General features: G+C 36.2%; 1 protein-coding gene across 2 annotated transcripts in view; it reads left to right on the top strand.

Annotated features, from left to right (window-relative positions):
• The first annotated feature begins 3,569 nt into the window (after nt 1-3,569).
• The window catches only part of LOC121865766, a 125,708-nt gene continuing 108,177 nt past the window's right edge, over nt 3,570-21,100 (top strand). For both annotated transcript variants that reach the window (XR_006088815.1, XM_042365318.1), the window contains exons 1-10: nt 3,570-3,719; nt 6,387-6,746; nt 6,955-7,134; nt 7,375-7,479; nt 10,722-10,925; nt 13,998-14,270; nt 16,392-16,534; nt 17,386-17,505; nt 18,579-18,739; nt 20,827-21,069. Coding sequence is in view for 1 of the 2 variants with exons in the window: in XM_042365318.1 (XP_042221252.1) it covers nt 3,709-3,719; nt 6,387-6,746; nt 6,955-7,134; nt 7,375-7,479; nt 10,722-10,925; nt 13,998-14,270; nt 16,392-16,534; nt 17,386-17,505; nt 18,579-18,739; nt 20,827-21,069 (1,800 nt within the window). In the remaining variant the exon portion in view is untranslated. The remainder of the gene's footprint in view (nt 3,720-6,386; nt 6,747-6,954; nt 7,135-7,374; nt 7,480-10,721; nt 10,926-13,997; nt 14,271-16,391; nt 16,535-17,385; nt 17,506-18,578; nt 18,740-20,826; nt 21,070-21,100) is intronic.

Below are 21,100 nucleotides of genomic sequence, written 5' to 3'. Positions count from 1 at the left end.
TCCATCCTCCCCTTATAGCCATACCTTCGCCACCATTTAATACCTTAAAATTAAATATCCTAATACTTAAGTAGCTATCCTAGCTGTGTTGAGTTAGTTGAGCAGTAGATCTATGCGCCATTCAATGACTGTTGCCTCATAGTCAATATCTGCAACTGTTGTCGACTTTGGAGCCGATGCTCTCGTTCCCCTAAGGCAGAGCAAATCCGACCTAAGGAGAGAGAAGGACAGTCGACATCTCATCCAGGCTGTAACATAACTTCTGGGCCGCTGCTTCTGTTCGGATAACACCTCCGCGAGTCTGGCGTAGAAGAATCTTGCACTTGGTCCCATCCCACCAGAGGTTGTGAACACTAGAGGAGTGAAGCTGCCTTGATCAACGTTCTGAATTCTCTTCCCATATTCCCTTATCTTGTCATTCTCGTTCCTCCCGTGTGCAGCATCAAGAGCTAAGTTACGATGACATGCGGCCATGGGATAAAAAATCCTGATGTTGAAGAAGGCTCGCTGTCCCTGCATTCAGAATCCTTGAGCACTGACGTCCACACGGGCTTCGTTGGTGTGTTTGAAGTCCTATGTTGGAAATTCTCACCGGCCAATGGAAGGAGGATCGGTTCTATCCTGACATCACGGCAGATTTCCTTCAACATATTTGTTGCTAGAATCCTGACTTCGTCATGCCTCATGCATATGAAGCCCCCTTTCTTGCACACCATGGCGTGATCGACGTCATGGGAAGACCCACACACACATTGGGAGGGCAAACCTTCTACTGGCCTACTGTACCTTAGAGCAATGGCATCTGTAAATTCTTGTTTATTGAGACTGAAACCATTTGCCCTTATTGGTAACGTAGTTAACCAGTTTGAGGCGCCTACCTCCTGCGCTATAGCTACTCTTTTTTTCAAAATTTCTGGTACTTGCAGCAACAGTTGCTGCAACTTATCACTTTGGCTGTGCTGTCGTTCTTTCGTAATGGACCTTCGAATCTTGTTTACTTCACTGGTATCCACCTCCCCTGCTGCGTTCTGAGCTATTATGTGGTCCGTGAGGGCTGCCATGATCTTAACTGAGTTTTGATGTTCGGTGGCAGCAATCTCCTCTGGATTGGTCAATCCCATTCCTCCCAGTCTCGGTGGTAGTGCAAGGAGTGATTTTTCTGCTGGGGCTAAGTGGGGTGTTTCACTAATTTGGGAATGAAATTGACGCTGATAGCTTCTTCCAGAGGGTAGAGGAGGGGTCCGATATCAGGGATAGTGCGAATCAGGTAGTTCCAGCGATGCTTGACTCCATGAGTGAATGCTGCAAAAGCCGTATGTGGCTCTGTGTTAGCAATCTCAGACAGAGCTTGGATTTCCCTAACCCACTCATTCACCTTTCCCGTTACGTACTCGGTTTTGAAGTCCGTCGTGCTGATTACTGCGCCTAGGTGTCTTTGGCCATCTTTTGTTATTTTGACATTAACTTCCACCGAACACCTCCATTGCCCGTTCATAATGTTCTGGCTTCACAATGAGGAAGGACTTGCTGGCGTTTGGGTGGTACCCTATTTGTGGGCCTCGTGATGTTACCAGGTCCCACCACTTTTTGATGTCCCCCACTTTTCCAGCTCCTGTAAGGTCATCAGCGTACGCCACTTGCCTGACCTAAGTTGTTTCAAATTGTATTTTGTGTTGGAGCACGGATAGGCCTATTATCATTATTACTACTACTACTTTTTTCTTACTCCTACTACTACCACTATTAAAAAACAGTTTAATGTGACATTCAACTTGGTTACCTATTACAGGCTTTCAGTTATTGAGCACAGTATTGCGTCCTTGGTGGTATTCTATTATATTATTGAGAAATTTACCGTAATACAAATATCACATACACTTATCTATTTACATAAATATATTTATGAAACTGTTTTATTTTTTCCATATTTTGAGATAACCAGGATCATTACAACGTGTATATATATATATATATATATATATATATATATATATATATATATATATATATATATATATATATATATATATATATATATGGGGCAAACAACACCTATGGGGTCGAGATTTCACAAGTTGTACATCAGCTGAGGTAACCAATCCAGTATCGGCCGGTAACCAGCAAATAAGTAAGAGATAATAGGTTAAATAATCTTCTCACATCATTAGAGATAACAAGTATAGTACAGTAATCAACAGATACTACTCTACATTATTGTTGATAAGCTAGCTGTCCCCAGTTTTTGTTTTGTGGTTGTAATATTATTGCCCTTCAGTAACTAAGGTCTGTAAGCGCGCAATAAGGCTATTAAATACACTTGTCCATGAACGATGTAAAAATTATATGAGATAGAATTCTTTATATGTAAAAATCAAAAGTTGTGGTAAATAAATCAATTAATGAAAGCAAGAGTTTTGATCTGTGTTCAGTTATATACTATATAACCTAACAATAAACATCACTTTATACATAATGACTATCCTAACATTGATTTTCACAAACCTAATTTTAATTTCTACTTCACATCTTTTAAAAACAAAATATATAGTGGGGTTAATATTCGTTTTATCCCAATGGGTATGTCGTATTTTTTTTTTTACCATTGTCACTATGATTTTTATTTATTACTATTATTAATTTTTTTTTAGTTAAGGATCGATTTTCTTCTCTGGCTTTTCCGGCACAAATTTATATTTTTCGAGTATGTTAACCGATAGAATTACGAACAATATTAGTTGTTCAAAGTGGGCAGGAACTTGAAGTAGAGGGGAAATGTGGGGTAAAATACGAAAAAGAACACCAAGCAAACATTTAAAAACCTTTCCTAACCTTATCTAATCTATAAAAATCATAAGACTATAAAATTTAAACACTTACCCTACTCTTGTTTTCGGTGTTTATGTTTTGGTGTATTTTTCGGTGTTCAGAAGAGAAACTTGAACTCGAAAGCTATTTTTTTAACCTTTTTATAGATTAGGAAAGTTAGATAAGAGATTTTTAAATGTTTGTTTGGTGTTCTTTTTAGTATTTTACCTCACATTTTCCCTCAACTTCAAAACCCTGCCCATTTTGTTGCTAATTGGGGAGGTCTTATCTAAAAAAAAAAATAATGTAAATGCCAAAGAAGAAAATCGACTCCCAACTAAAAAGAATCCTAGTGATAATGGTAAAAAAAATCCGAAATACCTACTGGGAAAAAAACGAATTTTAACCTATAATTGTCTAGCACGAATTGGGGTAACAAGCAGAAACATAAATACTCATAATTACTACACATGTATGGACGAAACTGGGGAGTAAAAATATTAACTCTAATATGAAAGCAAGTGAGTCAAGATTATTTTTATATATCATCTCTAACTTTACATTTAACTTCCCTTTATGAGACGTAGATTACATATGAATTCAATAGTGGATAAAAAAATATTATTATATATTACCTATCCAATTATTAGATAAATAAGTCAATAAATTAAAAATAATATTAAATAACTAATACCTTTTTTTATTGATTATTTAAAAATATTCTGTCATTTAGGTTTTATATATATTATTTTCCTACATGCAATTCCTAAATGTTTGTTAATGTTTACGCGGGGTCTTGGGAGATTCAACCAGTTAGTGATTAAATTGGTGATATATGATCTTCTTGGCTGTGACAGTGAGATGAAACACATAGATAGACGTTTCTAAAGATTCTGAAGTAAAATGAAAGAAAAGTATGTTGGTTTTGTTGTTTCTTTAATGTGTAGATAGTTTACCAGGTGGACCCCAGTAAAGAAAGTTCCCGACATTGGTAAGCTTTTAGGAAGGGGTTTGGCATTATACCAGTAATGTATTTAAGCTTAACCTAATCCAATGTTTTCCAGCGGATTCAGTGATTATATGATGAATATGTACGTCCTGTTTGGTTCCTAATGAGATCAACACTAGCTGCAATGATGCTGAGTAGGAATTTGTATGTATGTAGTTATATTGCTGAAGAGGCTTAGCTGTGAGCCTTGAGTTGTATCACCTCTATCCAGGACGTCGTGTGTGAGTTTGTGTATTAAAGGTTACCCTGTGCTTACATTCTTAATAATGAGTTGGGTAAACTCTAGAGGAATTTCATCACCATATTAGTTCAACTCGCAAGAAATGATGGTAATAATTTAGGCACCGGATATAGGTACGGCAGCCGTATGTTTAACGTCGATGTTTATTCACACGACAGCCTAATACGCATGCATGGTGGGCAGACTATACAATGACAATAACTAAGATGGCCTTCCTTCTGACTAATCTAACCTGACCTAACAGCTGACGTACTTATGTCCAGTGCTATTTTTGGCGTACTGTTGCAGTATCTGTATCCTCTATGAGTAGTTTATCATCATCGAATATAGTTACATAAACTCTCTAAATCTGCTGCTGCTGTCGCTGTTGTTTATTTGGGAGTATTTTTTTTTTTTTACGGGGATTAGCCCACCCGGGCACAGGTCACTGACCCACATCAGGGCCCGGGGGGCGAAAATGTATTAGGAATAATAATTCATAGTAAATAAAATTTATAATAAAAAGTAAAATAAAATATTAATGGTAATAATAATAAAAACAACACTGTGATAATAATAAATTCAAAGAAATGCAAGAATGAAAAAAAATCAACAGTGAGAAACGCTATATACGTATGTTGTTTTGTCATGTAATAGAAACAATTGAGACCCTACAATTGTGTGTAAATGAGGCAGAAAGTCAGATCAGCAACCTGGGACTTGGTCACAATTTTCGTGATGCCATATGGCAGCAGAGTCTACCATTAGACAACACATAATGCTGCTAATATCTTCCCAGGCGGTAGTACCTCCCTGTTCGGTAGCTGCCTACTACCTACTCCCAGAGTTAGTATTGTCTATGAAGCATTTGGACTCTTGCTCACGTAAACAAATATGTCATCCCCTCAAGCAGGAAAGTGTCATCATCTGGTAAAAATACGGTAGAGTACATAATTGGAAAAAATTACTAACAAAAATAGGTTTTTCTTATGTTTTTGATGGTGATGTAAAAGAATATGACCTATATTCTTGGCACTGATATATTATTTATGAAGATATGACCCACTAGCAACAATAATGCTGTGCACAAGTGAGCAGGGCTTTGAAGACGAGGGAAATTATGGGGTAAAGACACCAATCAACCCTTTGTCAACCTGACCTAGCCTCTCCTAACCCCAAATATGTCCTAATTCTACAAAAGCTTAACTTATTTAACCAATGGAGGAGGATAAAGTGAAGACACTTGTAGCGGGAAATGATGAAGACTCGTGTTGTGGTTGTTATGTGCTGCATGGAACATATATCTTGTGAAGTATTGTCAATAATGTTTATTTTTATTTCCTGAACTAAGTACTGTACCGTAAGATAAAATTTGGAAAAAGGTTGGGGAGGTGACAGCTTGTAGACAGTGCCACTAAGAGAGCTCAAACTCTCAATTGGATCAGCCATGTCAATATTGTTATTAGTGTCGACTCTGTATCTGTATTTTTCTGGCCAAATGAACTGTTTCAATACCAATATCAACAGCAAACAAAGTTTTCTTGGTAACAAACTATGTAATTTTCATATGTGAGTATCATTTGCTAATTTAAAGTGTAAGTAATAAATAGAAGCTAATAATCAAAATCCATTTTTTCCAAAAATTTCAGAGAAGGCCCTTATGTACGTAGATCTACGAATTTGACTATTGGTGGGTTAAGGGTGCAAAACAGTACCGGCAACCAGTGCTTAGTATAACTATGCTCCCAAGTAGGCAGTACCTGTACTAGGAAACACGGTGCAGAGTAGAGGGATAGGTACCAGCCAATTTCAGACTTGGACCCACTGGTATTCACGCTTTTTTGCTCATTAGCTGTTTCACCTTTGTTCATGTTTGATCATTTCAGTTTCCTTTCTGACATTTACTTCACATGCTTTGTTTTGGAAGGTGCAATATAGACCCTGCTGGTGATACTGTATATCTTTTTAGTGACTTTCTGTGGTGCTATCCAAATTATTAGCTGTTATAGATACACTTAGCACAGCTGCAGCCATTGTAACTGATGCTTTGATTACAAAATGACCCAAATTTTAACTGATGCAGCATGTCAGTACAGTGTCAGCAGCAAACGAGTGAAGTTTCTAGTACAATGCATCTGGATTTTCGAATATCCAGATATAGAACTTTTTTTAATTATCCACTTCAATTTTTTTTAAGGATTTTACTGTGATAACAAAGAAGAAAATATGTAGTTTATCTTTAAGCAGGAAATACCTTGATTGAATATGGGCATAAAATCGTACACAGTTCTTAAAATTTATATTTCTTCTTATTTTATGTAATACAGGGGTATTCATTTCTTTTTTTTTCAGAATAAGCAACGATTTGTCATACATAAAAGCAGGCTACCGTAGTGACAAGTGGAAATGGGTGCTCAATTTACCAGAGGTGGACACTCAGATGCAAATCAGCATTTTGAAAGAACCTGGACCTCCTGAGTCATGTGTTGCAGAAGGGAAGCAAGATGTCCCACAGGATAACATTGATATTGAGAAGGATGCTGCAGCCAGCAGTGTTCTATCTGAGACAAGTGATGTACCAATACTTCAGAAAAAAGAAACCCCACAGAGTTTTCTGTCTTCTGATAAACTGTTCTCAGAGGATCATCTTACAAAAGAAAACATCCTAAAAACTTTTGGGCTGGACAAGCGCCCAAAGAATCTTCCTTGCCAGTATGTCAACTTGACAATTTTAGTCATATTATTGAATATATATGTACTGTACATTGTTGCTTATCTGATTAAGTGCAAATCTTTAAAGACATGAATTTATTTTGGCTTTTGAAACATTTTTAGTCTCTGCCTTGGTTTTTAAGTTTGTGTTTAATATAAGATTGACCACTCTTATATACTTGGTTGTAATGTGTTGTTGAATTTTCAGAAAAAGATGTTCGAGTAATCCTTGGTGCTTAGCAGATCTGAGGAGTGGAATAGGGAAAGAGAAGATTCGTCCCACAGATCAACCACGAGATCCAAACAAACCAGTTGGCTTACAGAATACAGCAAATACCTGTTGGATTAACTCAGCTCTTCAAGCCCTGTTTCAGCTTCCAAAGTTTAGGTATTAAAATTGAAGTGTGTTAATGGAGTTTTATGCCTTTGTAAATTTGAAGATACTGTACAGTACTGTAATTAATTTTGAATTTGCTCTGAGAAATCATTTATAAAATTGTGTCACATTCTATATTATATGAAGTAAAAAAAATAATGCAATTCACAAATATTTATGCATTTTAGTCCAGATCTTTTTGGTTCTGTATATTGGTCTTATAAATAGAATTCATATATTCTTTTATTTTAGGAATGTCATCAATAATGTTGAAGGATTTACTGGAGAGGAAAGTCTGTCTTGTATGCTGTACCTCCTTCAGGCCATGTTCGTTGAGATGGACACCCATGCCAATAGGTACGCTTTCTATAAATAGATACAGTTTAGCTGTTATAGACTTGGCTCCCTCCTTGTACCCTAGCCCTTGTGCATTGATCATGAGAATAGGCATACACTCAGGTGAAGTAATCCACTAATTACTTAAACGTCACCCATGAATTAGCTGACCACTGCCACCCATGCTCTGACATATTTATCTCTTTGCTCTCCTTTTTACCTTGTTTTTCTATTATTTGGTTAAATTATGGTTGTAATAATGCTAAGAAATTATGTTTAACCCCTTTTTTTGTGTGTGTGTAAGTCCCATCTTATCAGAATATGCAAGCACATACAAGTTGCAAATTATAATTTACAGTACCTGTATATCTTTCTGTACAGTACTTTGAGAAGTTATTAAGAATTTTGCTGAATGTCTCTCAGGAAGCAGAATCATTTAACAGAGTCAATAGCTGTCTTTATGTACAGTAGCTAAAATTGTATCTGTGCATACTCTGTGTGAAACAATATGAGACGATAGGTATTGGGATATGTGTGTTGTCTCCTTATACTATGTGATAGTAATCATTTAACCATTTATTTTATTCCTATATGTCAACTCAGCCCTTGTGTTGGATACTGCATGGCGGTGGGTGAAGACACGCATACAAACCCTCCCGAGACATCACGAGTTATAATTTTGGAAGTCATCAGACTCACCTTGTCAGATACTTTTTTTAGCTACTGTACATGTCATTGTCACACACAAATTCATAATACACAAAGGTATAAGGAAATTAATGAAAATATCTTAAAAAACAATTTTGTAAGTATTAATTACGTTTTGTAAACAAACAGAGGCTGCGACCATTGTAAAACTGATCATTAGCCATTGCATAGTGGTAAATGGTGTTAATTTTTTTACATCATAAAACTGATCGAGCGCATATTGAGTATTCATAAAGGGCACAAAATGCAATGTGTTGGGAACGAAAATGCGAGACAGTTAAGTGTGTGTTATGTATTACAATGCATTAAATGAAGTTATGTGGTGATGAACAATATTGTAAAAATTTTTGGACATTTGTTTTACGAGTTGGCAGTGCATGGTTCCTTGCCCCCCATTTAAATCCAGCCAATTAATGTTTCTTCCTATATTGCCTCTCAGTGTTTTCTCTTATATCATGGTACAGTGATATCTCCATTAGCCTGAACAATTGGTGCAGAGTACTTCTGGGTATGAGAGATTTCCGGGTAACGAGACGACACTCTCTCAAAGCTGGAAAGAAATCCCTCATCCCCGGAATTTTCCGGGTAACGGAAAAATGTTCTCGGAAGTTCCAGAAAAAACCCATTACATCTTCTCTCAAACCCGGAAAAATTTCCCTCATCCCTGGAATTTTCTGGATTTTCCGTGTAATGGAAAAATGTTCTCAGAAGTTCCAGAAATTGGCCATTACATCATCTCTCGAACCCGGAAAAATATACCCCATCCCCGGAATTTTCCGGGTATCGGTAAAATTTTAACATAATTTTCCAGAAAAATGTGCCCCTTGGAAAATTTTGATTCCGACGATCGGAGAATTCCGGGTTTGAGGGATTCCGGCTAACGGTGATATTACTGTATACAATAAGAATTGAGTGGTTATGCTGTTTTGTTTGTTTTATGTGTAATCAAAGGAAATTTTACCCAAAGTTGAGTGTAAGGATTTATTATATTTCGAATTCACTTTTACCACCATGTTTAGCCTTCATGTCAGCGTGCAAGCTTCTCGCTTTTTCCTGAATCAAGGCTAAACTTAAAGGAAGATGCCAATGATTTTGAGCTTCCACCCATATCACTAACAATCTTTCTATTTCAATTAACAATCAACTTCTTTGTTTTGTTATCACAGTTAACATGTTCAAGAATTTTCTCTTTGTCTTTCAAAATTGTTCCAACCATTGACTGGCTGAAGCCCAACACCTTACCGATCACTGGCAGTGTTTCGCCTTTTTCAGAACGTTTAATTACATCAACTTTCACTTCCATTGTACGTAATTGTTTTCCTTTTTTTGGATGCATTACCATCACTTGCATCAGGTTTGTGTTTGGGAGTCATGATGGGGACCAAAAAAGAGAGTTAATAAGCAAAAACGACATTTTGTGCTGGATCACGCACGGTAAGGCAGCGAGGATAAAGTTTATTGATGTTCCCTCTACCTCAAGGCTCGTGACTGGGTGCGATGCCTCACTCCCCACGATCCGCTCTGCCTCTCCTCTACACCGCGCAAACTAGTTCTCATACTTAACTGCTACGAACCATTGTGGTACTTATGTCGGATATTTCAAATAATTGACCTTATGGGACCTCGTTCGTATCGGTGGGCATTTGTAAGTCAGGGATCCCCTGTACTCTCTTTCTAGACCAATTATGTTCCTGAGCTCATTTTAACACCTCATACCTGGCCAGTTCCACTAATTATACTCCAGTTTTGTATGATCATGTTTTTTTTTTATCTTAACAGATATTATTTATTTCTTGGTTATTAGTTACATTGTTACAGGATATCACTAAAGAACTGTACAGTATAGGAGCATACAGGATTTCAGTTAACATTCTTCCTTGTACAGTTGAGAACTCTTTTTATTAGGTGCATATCTGCCAAGTCCTTGTGGTATTGGTAATAATGCCACTTCTTTTTTTGAGCTGCTTATTATTAACAGGATCTGGCTGTTAGAGAGTTTCAAAATAGAAATTAAGGATTACGTAAGAAATCCTATCTTCTAGCTATGGTATGCCTTTAGCTGAGTTGATTAAAAACTTGTACCTGAATTACTTGTTCCTCTTTGGGCTTATGGGTACTCAACTTTAAGGTACAGTATACTGTACTGACTCTGAAGTCAAGATGATCCATTGCTGGTGCACAATACTGTACTATATATTGGCTTGGAAGATACAGCTGTCTTTTAAACATCCTGCTTCCAGTGCACCCTTCTAAGGGAGATAGGAGTGTCAACTAAGATCAGCACCCTGCTGCCAATTTTAATGCTCTGCTGTCTGAGACCTTCTAAAATAACTTATGCATTTAACATTGACACCTGGCTCAGAACATAACTAAAAAATGAGATTTCTTGATCAGTCATCCATATTGACTTTCTTGTCCAATGGTTGAATCATGTCCAGGGACCGTCATCTGGTTCAAACTTACTTAATACAGTATTTAAATTTTTCTGTTTCCTTTGAATATTATTTTCACATTACATAATAATAATTGAAATTCATATATGATTACCCTTGCAGAGCTATAGCATGTAGCCCAGGAAGCGTGTTTGAAAGAATGGGACTATTTGCAACTCAAGAGATAATGCGAAAGGATGCAGACCATGAAGTACTGAAATGTGTATCAGAGTTTTTAGAGAACACCATTGACATACTGATAGCTGATGCTAGACTAGGGTCAGAGCTCAGTCCCCTTTTCAATACAAGCCTAATGAGGTTTGCAAGGTAAGCAGTTGATTTGTCAGTAAATTTTCCTTATTGTTTTTTATATATTATTTGGTTTAGAAGTGATTACAATATTTTCCCTTAGAAATTGTATTAATAAAATTGATCAATAAGTGTTAAAAACATGTTTTGACAAATCCATTGTTGCATTACTACAGGAGAAGGAAATAATTGTTTGTACTCTGATGATTTTTGCCTTCAGTTACATTGGCGTTGTAACCCCACTAATTGTCCGCTCACTTGAAGCTTGCAACTGAGGTCTAGGGTCAGTTTGTAGCTAGGCATCTGGTTGGTTGGTGGACAAACACCCGAAGAATCACTACAGTTCTTTAGTATTTAATACACTGCACTGTATCATATTTATACAGTATTATGATATTTTATGGGATACTAACTTTTCTTTATTGATCTCTTATAATTTCCACACTAGAAGAAGCAAAAATTAGCATGTGAAATGATCTGGTAACATAAATATCTCGAAGAGAAGAAGAAAAAGTGTAAAAAATTTTGGCGACATCCTCCACACAGCACGTAACACGTCACGTGGTGAGGAGGAGTTTATGTCACATAAATTGTTCATCATGATTGTGTTCTTTTGATGACACTTTTATTACCAGAGCATTTCACATGCAAATTTGTTTCCCCAAGTACGTAAATTGTCAGGGGTCAACATAGAAATGTTATCCCTTAAAATATCATAATACAAATGCGATAGATTAAATACTAATAAACTGTAGGGCTCTTTGGGTGTCCATCTACCAACCAATCAGCTGCCTTGCTACAAACTGACCCTAGACCTCAGTTGCAAACTTCAAGAGAACAGACTAGTATATACTAGTGTGATATATAGTACACTGTCACTTTCCATTTTTGGTTTGCAGGTTGTATTTTCCCAGTTCTCTGTTTTATTATTACTAGCTGGGTATCTGACATTGCCAAGTTTTGTATTTGATGAAGTAAATAAACATAAGCATTAAACACAACAAATTTCAGTGGGGTTGACCCCTCCAGATTACTCCTTCAGTTACATGTCCATAACAAATTTCAACTCTTTAAGTTAAAAAAAGGGTAAGGGAAACATAAATACACTAATAAAGAGGGTGGGCATCTCACAGTCCATGCCCATCCTTGGCCAATATTAAATGTATTGCACTGTACAGTACATGCAAAGGATATTTATACCAGATTTTAGTTCTCTGTGTTGAAAACTGTGGTGGTACATTTCAAAAAAGTAAAAACCTGGTCTTAAATATGATTCTTAGTTGTCACACCATGGGCTTTTTGTCCCCTTGTTATGGTCTAAGGCAGTCGTCTTGCCTTGTTTCTTACACCCTGCTATTTCCGATTTACAGAACGGTTCACCTCTCATTTACATTACTGTTTTATTGTCTGTTTCATTTAATTTTCAGATACTGTACGTAAATAATTACCTGGTGTTATTATTTTCCTTCCACAAAACAAAATTTTTGCATATACGTACAGGGTATGCATTTCATTATGATCTAAAATCAAGTTTTGCTATTAGTTCCTCCAAATTTGGACACAGGCTGACCTCTCGTAATTTAGATGTTTGTGAACATTCTTGAGTCTATATACATAAGCAAACTAAATTTCAGTTCAATATCTTAAAAACTGTGGTCATGCATTGAAAAGAAACAAAAAAATATAGGTGTATTTAATGAAGTCCAACCATCAAAATTCTGCTTCCTGTCACTTATAGGGCATGCACATTTACCAAATTTTAGCTCTCATCTTCAAAAGTGTGGCTGTGCACAGTAAACAGACAGACAAACAAACAAACAGACACACCCTAACTGTGATGGTGAAGAGAGCCAGGGGTAGGTCATGACATGGGGAGAAATTGTAAGAAATAACATTAGAGACAAGAGAGACTGCTTAGATTCTATGCAACATTGAAAGCTGCTATCAGATAATCATGACGAACCCATGCAAGTGTGGAATATGAAAAATGAAGATTTAATCTGTCTCAGTGTGCTGATGAATTTATGCCCAATGTCCTGGTAAGGCCCAGTTTCATTGTAAAGTGAAAACATAATGTTGTTATTAATGTGCTAATAAGTATGGAATCTGTAAAGAGTTGGGGCTCATTGGATCCCATGTCCTAATGAAGTTTTATGTTTTGTGAATACAGTGGTCCTTCGGTTAATGAACACAATTCGTTCCACAGAGTCGTTCGTTAACCAAAAATTTCGTTAACCGAATCCATCATTTCAATGGGATATTGGTTAATTGGTTCTAGCTCACAGAAAAGTACAACAAAGTATAAACAAATTGCAGTGAAGTACACTTACTTTGAGGTGTGTATGTAGAATGTTGCTGGTTGATGATGATGATGGGAATTAGAAGTGGGGGGTGGAGGAGAAGGGAGAAGAGAAGGAAGTGGGGATGGAGGAGAAGGGAGAAGAGAAGGAAGTGAGGATAGAGGAGAAATCACCTTTCTTTGAACCCATGCTTGATGCAGTAATTTCAACAATAAAATTTTAAGTTCACTAGCTGTAATTAAAGATTATTTTATTTAAATCAACACTGCACTGCGTTATATATTATCAATATGTTAACTAAATTTCAGAATGACCAGTAATTTTAATGTAAAAAACGTAAAAATAATCTGTATTCAAGAGAGCGACAAACATGATGTTTCCTTCACTTTAAACAAAGTTAAACTGACTCTTTGGCGGGTGAGTCAAGCGACTGATGGGTGCACAAAAAACTAGTTCCCTGTACTGCAGATATTATCAATATGTTAACTAAATTTTAAAATGACTAATAATTTTAATATAAAAAATGCATAAATATTAAAGAGCACAACCTTCTTGATATTTACTCCACTGGAAACGAATGTAAACATAGAACCGATTTCTGTATTGGCGGACTAGCCGATCAGCTGATGCTCACAACAAAACGTGTTTGTCGTAAGGATTTCGTTAATCGAAGTTTTTTTCGTTAACCGAATTGAAGATCCTTATGGGAGCTAATTCGTTAACCAATATTTCATTAATTGAACCGTTCGTTAACCGAGGGACCACTGTACTATTATTTTTTTATTACCAGGTGGAAGTGCCCTGTATGTGAAACAGAACATGAAAGCCATTTAGCGCCAGCTACTGCGTATACCATGGCAGCCTATGTGAGTGGCGATGAGTGCCCTCTTGATCAGTGCCTTGTGGACCTGCAGACTGAGACTCAGACAGGGGTATCATTGGTGTGTGGGACTGAGAGTAGTGGTCATGGAGGATGTGGAGCGAGGGTTAAGGCAGATCGTATTGTCACACCAAAGATTCAGAATTTGCCAACCATTCTAGTCATCAGGAATAACAGCCTTATGTAAGTAAAATTTTCATTTGTGTATCTAGCTCTTCAATGTACTATGAGAAATATGTGCATCTGAGACTGATGTAATTTGTATTTATGAGGTATATACATAAAATATTATCCTGTTGTTAGTTCTGCCCTTAAATTTAGATTTTATACCTGTGCATGCAGCATTAGGGAAATCTCAGGTATCTTGTATGTCATGCTTCATAATGCTTCAAACTGTGAATTTGGGTAACGAGGATGAGGAATATGCTGGGAGTACTGGGGTAGCTCTCACAAGCCATACATCCACCTATGTTGGATTGAAGTGATTCTTTATAATTATTATTACAGTATTATTATTATTATTATTATTATTATTATTATTATTATTATTATTATTATTATTATTTTATTATTATTTTATTATTATTATTATTATTACTACAGCTTTTGCCCCCAGGCCCCGATGTGGGTCAGTGACCTGTGCCCGGGTGGGCTAATCCCAGTAACAAAAAAAAAATAAAATAAATTAGTCCCCCCAATCCCTGAACTGTGATGGGGTAAATCAGTGGGTATTGAGCATGAGTTGCCATCCTTGTCTGCAAAGGGTTAATAAGATTTTAGGTTGGTAATAGACTGAAAACTTGTTCATCAGTATGAAAGAATCCATCTTTCTAGATATATAGTATGTGTACAGTACAGTACTTCAGTTTGAAACCATTCTTTAGCTTGTTTATAAGTTTTTAAGCACTTTCCTTCTCTGAACATCAACAGATATCTCAGGAGGGTTTTTGTATTTTTTTCATGTCTAATAACACAAACCTTAAAGGAAATTTACCCATGACAAATGTACAAATGTAGAAAAAGGTTTGATGGGAAAAAGATTTGTGCTCAGCTAAGTAGAGCAAAATATGTTATTCTTCCATTGGCTCCCCATTCATTCTTACATTTGTCTGTCCATCTGATTTTATATTTGTTTGTACGTTTCTAATTTATTTTTAACATAGCTATTCCTCCATTTTCAATCAGGTTGACTTCAAACTTGGAAATTAATTTATATATGTGCACATTGATTTGGTCAATATACTGTATGTCAAGATCTCAGCTTAAGGTCAAAATTCAAAACATTATTGGGAGCATAGTTATTGTGTCAGGCCAGATAAAAACAAAAACATTATGAGGGTATTTGTCATTACAAAATGCTGATGACAAATTAATTTCTCTGTCCAGGGTTAAGGTTACAGTTGGATTAAAGGTTAAAATTTTGTTTACATAACTCGGCATACAGGTTCCTGTGGATTGACTTTAAATTTTAAAACAGACTGTCCATTATGTGTAGATGTGCCTATTCATTACATTTTTTCATTCATTGAACATCAGAGTGGAAGTGGTATTTTTTTAAATTAACTGTAAATTTGAAGAATTCTGGTTATTGACAGAATATCAGACTTTTATGATAGAATGGATGAAAGCCAAGACACAGCTTTTGAGAACTTCTTTATGTGTGGGATATCCATCTTGTGGTGCAGTGGCACTACAGGTACCTGTATTTTGATATTGAGTTTGAATATGATGGAAACAGTTAGTGAGATAAGAGAGGTAAAATGTTTGGCAAAAAGAGTTTGATGATAAACTTTAGTGGTAAAGGCTTTTGGAATAGTCATGGCCCAAAAAAAATCATAGTCAAACTTTGATAACTCAGCAAACTTTTGATACCCAATGGCATACTTTTTATAGTTAAATGGACATGAAAGAGTTAGGCTACAGAAAAAATAAAAAACAACTGTACAAGCCTAGGTTTATACAGACAGCTAAGTAGAACTAAATAGCCTAGACCACAGAAAATACTATAAGTTAGTCAAAGGCAGTTGATCTGATAACTAGAACCCTCATCAAGAGATCTTGGTTTCCAGCCACGTTGACTCAGATTATTTTATTTTTAATATTTCCCGACTAAGACTGATTGTAGGCAATAAAAAGTTTTGGTGGCATTATTGGTCTTCTGTAAAAACGAGTCGATCATTTAGACTGTGTTTGGGAGATACATTGCAATAATTGTTTTATAATTTTGAATCTTTTTTCCTAATTTCCTCTGTACTTGCTTGATATAATTATTAATAAGTTACATTTACTCTTTATATAATCTAGGGATCGTGACCTGAAGCGGCGTCTGCATGTAGTGTACCCAGAGACCCTTGATCTGACTTCTCACACACTTAATCATGTAGCTGCGACGTACACACTCTCGGCTGTGATCTTTCATCATGGTCACTGGGTAAAACACTTCTCAGGTATGTGGAAATTAGAAGTAGTGTATATTACCCAGTAAGAATCCTGTAAAATGTGTGGGGTGAATAAGATAAAGAAAATAAGGAATGCAGAAATCAGAAACAGAAGTGGGAATCAATGAAGTGGTGGATAGAGAGCTGACCAGGGTTTGCTAGGATGATGTGGATATATTGAGAGAATGGGAAGGGAAAGATTTGTAAGAAGAGCGTATAATTCAGAGGTGGATGATAGGAGGGAGAGAGGAAGACCAAGTAGATGGAAGGATGGGTAAAAATACGTAGTTCCAGAAGTTAGGGCCATGGATATTCAAATGATAGGAGAGCATAAAATTGAGTGGCTTATGGGGATTTCACAGCAGCTAGAGTGAAAGGAGAGAGTATTTTTATTCTTGGTTGTGGGCACAGTTATAGCCTAGCAGTAGAAGGCTTCCAAGGATAAGGCATATATATATATATATAAAATCTCTCTTAGCAATCTTCTCCTAACTGGCATTTTATCAGCCTTTCCCATTTTCTTTAATTCCTGGCAATCTATTTAAACCAAATACATGTATCAATGTATGTTTCCTTGTCACCCATATTGGCAATTAAATCTCCCATCATTATCAATCAATTTTTTTATTAGAATCTTTCCTCCCTTCGCTTCTCATTCCCTTGCACATATACACTCAAAACACTCAATAACCCATGTTTTTAACCTGATCTATAGTACTGTATTTGAAGACTATCTCTGTTACATCCTGTTTTGTGTCTGAACTATTCATCACTTGTCAGGAATACCACATCCTCATTTGCTCTTACCCTAAATGATATTGTTATAGCGGGTAGATTTATACATTATTGTGGTTTTACAGCACATGTGAAGACTAAAGACAACAAATGGTACAACTTCAACGATGAGCAGGTCTCAGAGCTGTCAAATCGATCGACAGCAGGGAATCCTTCTGAGAGTCATCGCAACTACTTTAGTATTGGTAAGCTATGATAGTGGTAACTTCAGGAACCATAGTGTTTGCTGTTGATTGAGAATAATAATTTTGTACAGCTTTATTCAGTGAAATGCAAAATATGGGAGATACCTTAGTACATGATGTGCTTGTATTCTCGTATAAATATTTTGTACTTTTAACTGTTATTAATTACAGTATTCTTAGCGTCTCACTGAAGATACAAAATTTCCATTGTCTCTTTGTCAGTTCATTATTTGGTCAACCAACATATCTATGCAATGAAGTGGGTATATATTTTTTTAGGAAATTTTATACTTACAGAATAATTAGGTAAGGGAAGGGAAGGGTTAATGGGAGACTGAATGACCAGATATAAGATAAAAGTGTAAGGACAGGTTAAATCATGACTTTGGAAGAGTGGAACACATTATTAGCACAGAGGATAAAGAACTAGGTGAACTGATTACAAAAAAAGGTAATATATTTGCTATAGTGAAGAATATAAGAAGGAAAAGTGAGAAAACAGTTTGATGGAAAGAATGAAGTTAAAAAGTATATGGAAAAGAGAGAATGAAAAGGAGGAAGCAGTAAAAAACGTTAAGGGATTTATTGTGTGAGAATATAAAAAGTTGTGATAGTGGAAGGAAGGTAATTGTAACGAGGGACATTACTGTAGTATGACCAGGCTCTGGGTTGTCCATGTTCTCCCAGTGGTACTTATACCCAAGAATAAGATGATAAAGGAGAGGCAGTTGTGCTCTGTGTGAAAGGAGTAGGAATGTTTTAGGATCAACAGTTGAGGGTGATCAATCTTTTACAGCTTGGACTGAATGGACTGGTGATTACATAATTTATAGTATTTCTGATGTCCATTATCATGAAATTTTTTTATATACGTAATTGAAAAATGCTTTCATGCATTTCTTGTGTACAGTACTGTATCATTGTTAGTGCTATATCTGATAGGCAATAATATATCACTCATAGGTAAGAATAGTGCTGTCGCAAAGGCATCTCCATTGGAACCATATTATACTGTATTAATGTTTTATGAATCACCTGAGAACAACAACTATTTAATTTTTACTATATTGCAGCAAATGTGGCTAACAAGTACAAGCATCGCTCAGGACTAAGAGTGTCACGAGGCGCATTCGTTTGGATATATGTGCGGAATAATACTTCAGAAGAAGTAACACCTGTGCCACCTCCTGAATCTGTAGTTGAATATGTGTTACGTAAACAGGAGGAAGGCATGGTAAGTGAATGGATCATCATCATTGTTTTAAAGCCATTTTCTATGCTTTGTACAGTAAAAAAAAAGTTGCATCATTCTCACTGTATAATATGTTATGCTCTGAAACCCACAATGAAGAATTTGATTCTTTGGGGAAGTTTTCCCATCAGCGACAGTGAGCTACAAGATTCAAGTCTGAACCACCGGAATTAGTCTCTTTGTTTACCAACAAATGGTGTGCATGCCGGAGTGTACACTTTGTACCATATTCAGAGTTGGAATAGTCAGTCATTTAGCAATGCGATCAAGTGTGGTTGCAGAACAATTGAGAGAGAAGATATTAATTCCTCAGAGTTTGATTCCTAATAATCTGTAAATTATTTGTAAATCATCACTTACCGGTATTAGAGTTCGCCAGCAAGATATCACTAGAGGTTATCAATACTGCCTAGTCACTGGCAGATCAGGAGGCTAGATGGGGGCTGGTGGGATGGGTGCTTCACCAACTGATTGGCATACATATGTTGATATTATGTAATTGCAGTATAGTCTTCATTTACGCGGTCAATTGAACCCGTGGAGGTCCGCGTAAATCGAGAAACGCGTAAACGAATTAACAGAACATATGGGATTAATTGAAATAGAGACTGTGCCGACCCCCAAACTATACTTTTTCCGACAATAGTACGTTGTAGTAAAAATAACATCTGAATTTTATGATGGTATGCACACAATTAATATTTAAGAGAAATATCAATAATATTAGGTTTTTTAACACTTACGTTAGTAGAAAAGATGGCTGGGCACATGGGGATGGGGGGTTGGTTCCGAGGCAGAGGGCAGATTATTGACCCTCACCTGCATCACTTGTATCAATTGTATCACTATCCACCACAGAGGCTTGCAGGGCCTCCCTGTCAAACCCCTCAAAGTCCATATCCTCACTATCACTATCTTGGGCTGGCTGTGGTGGGTGGCGGATGAAGAACTCGGTAATGTTTTGTTGACTGGGCAACCTTGTGCGCACCCTGCCTGTGCCACTTCCCGCGTAAATGTTGGAATGAACCGCATAAATAAAAATTGTCGGTCTGGCAAGGTGCCGCGTAAATGACCAAACGCTTAAACCAAATCCGCATAAATCGAGACTATACTGTATAGATTGAGGTATGACAATATTATAAATACTATGCTAATACTGTATGTAGTTATTACTGTGTATTGGATAATTTATTATTAATCTCGGAAAGCCATTGGAAAGGTTGATGCAATATATGACAGCTGTGTAACTGATTTTATTTCATTCTAGTCGTCATACATCGGCCTATATATAGGGGTCCAAGAGGAACAAAGGCAGAGATGGGAGAATATATAAGTGTTATGCATATTACCCTTCATTCTATTACTCTATGACATTTACTGATATAGAGATAAGATGAGGTACTACATACACTGAAAGATAGAAATCCTGTTTAAAGCTAAGAGGGCAACTGAATATTGAGAGTACCGGTGAAGTTTTGCATGGAGGTATTAGATTGAGATGGTTTGGACATACGAAGAGAATGGATGGGACCAAATGGTCAAGAGATACATGAGTGTGAATGTGATGGGAAGGACAGCCATGGGTAGGCCAAGAATGACATGAAGAGAGGTGTGATAAAGGATTTTAGAGTTCAGATCTTGATGAAAGAAGTTGCAAGAAGCCATGCAGCATGGAGAGCTGCCATCAGGTAATCATGGCTCACACACGCAAGCATGGAAAATGGCCGTAAGACATTGATGATGAATGAAGAAATAATAAGAAAATAAGCAACTTCAAGTGAGAAAAAAAAAAAAATAATATATATATATATATATATATATATATATATATATATATATATATATATATATATATATATATATATATATATATATATATATATATATATATATATATATATATATATATATATATATATATATATATATATATATATATATATATATATATATATATATATATATATATATATATATATATATATATATAAACACACTGTACATAAATGCCTGTACTTACATACATATTGTTTATAGTCCATTATCATGCTTGTATGTCTTATTGGCAGACTGTAAATTATCAAAGGCAAGCAGAGATGAAGAAAGAAAAAGAAGAATTGATGTCCCAATTAGCTGTGTCTGATATGTCTGAGGAGTATTCAGTTATCTCAGAGCCTCTCCTAAGTGCCTGGTTTAATGATGATGGTCTTCAATACACTCCCCAGCCATCAGTTCTTGCACAAGCACTCTGTGACCATAAACTTTTTAGTCCTCTCAAGTACCATTTGATGAAATGTGTAAGAACAGAAGGGGTGAGTACTGTATCTTTCTTGTGGTGTGATT

This window comes from Homarus americanus, unplaced genomic scaffold (assembly GCF_018991925.1).
Source record: "Homarus americanus isolate GMGI-L3 unplaced genomic scaffold, GMGI_Hamer_2.0 scaffold13495, whole genome shotgun sequence".
Lineage (NCBI taxonomy): Eukaryota > Metazoa > Arthropoda > Malacostraca > Decapoda > Nephropidae > Homarus > Homarus americanus.
The sequence above is the reverse complement of the archived record's forward strand: the minus strand, read 5'-3'. Positions and strand labels throughout refer to the sequence as shown.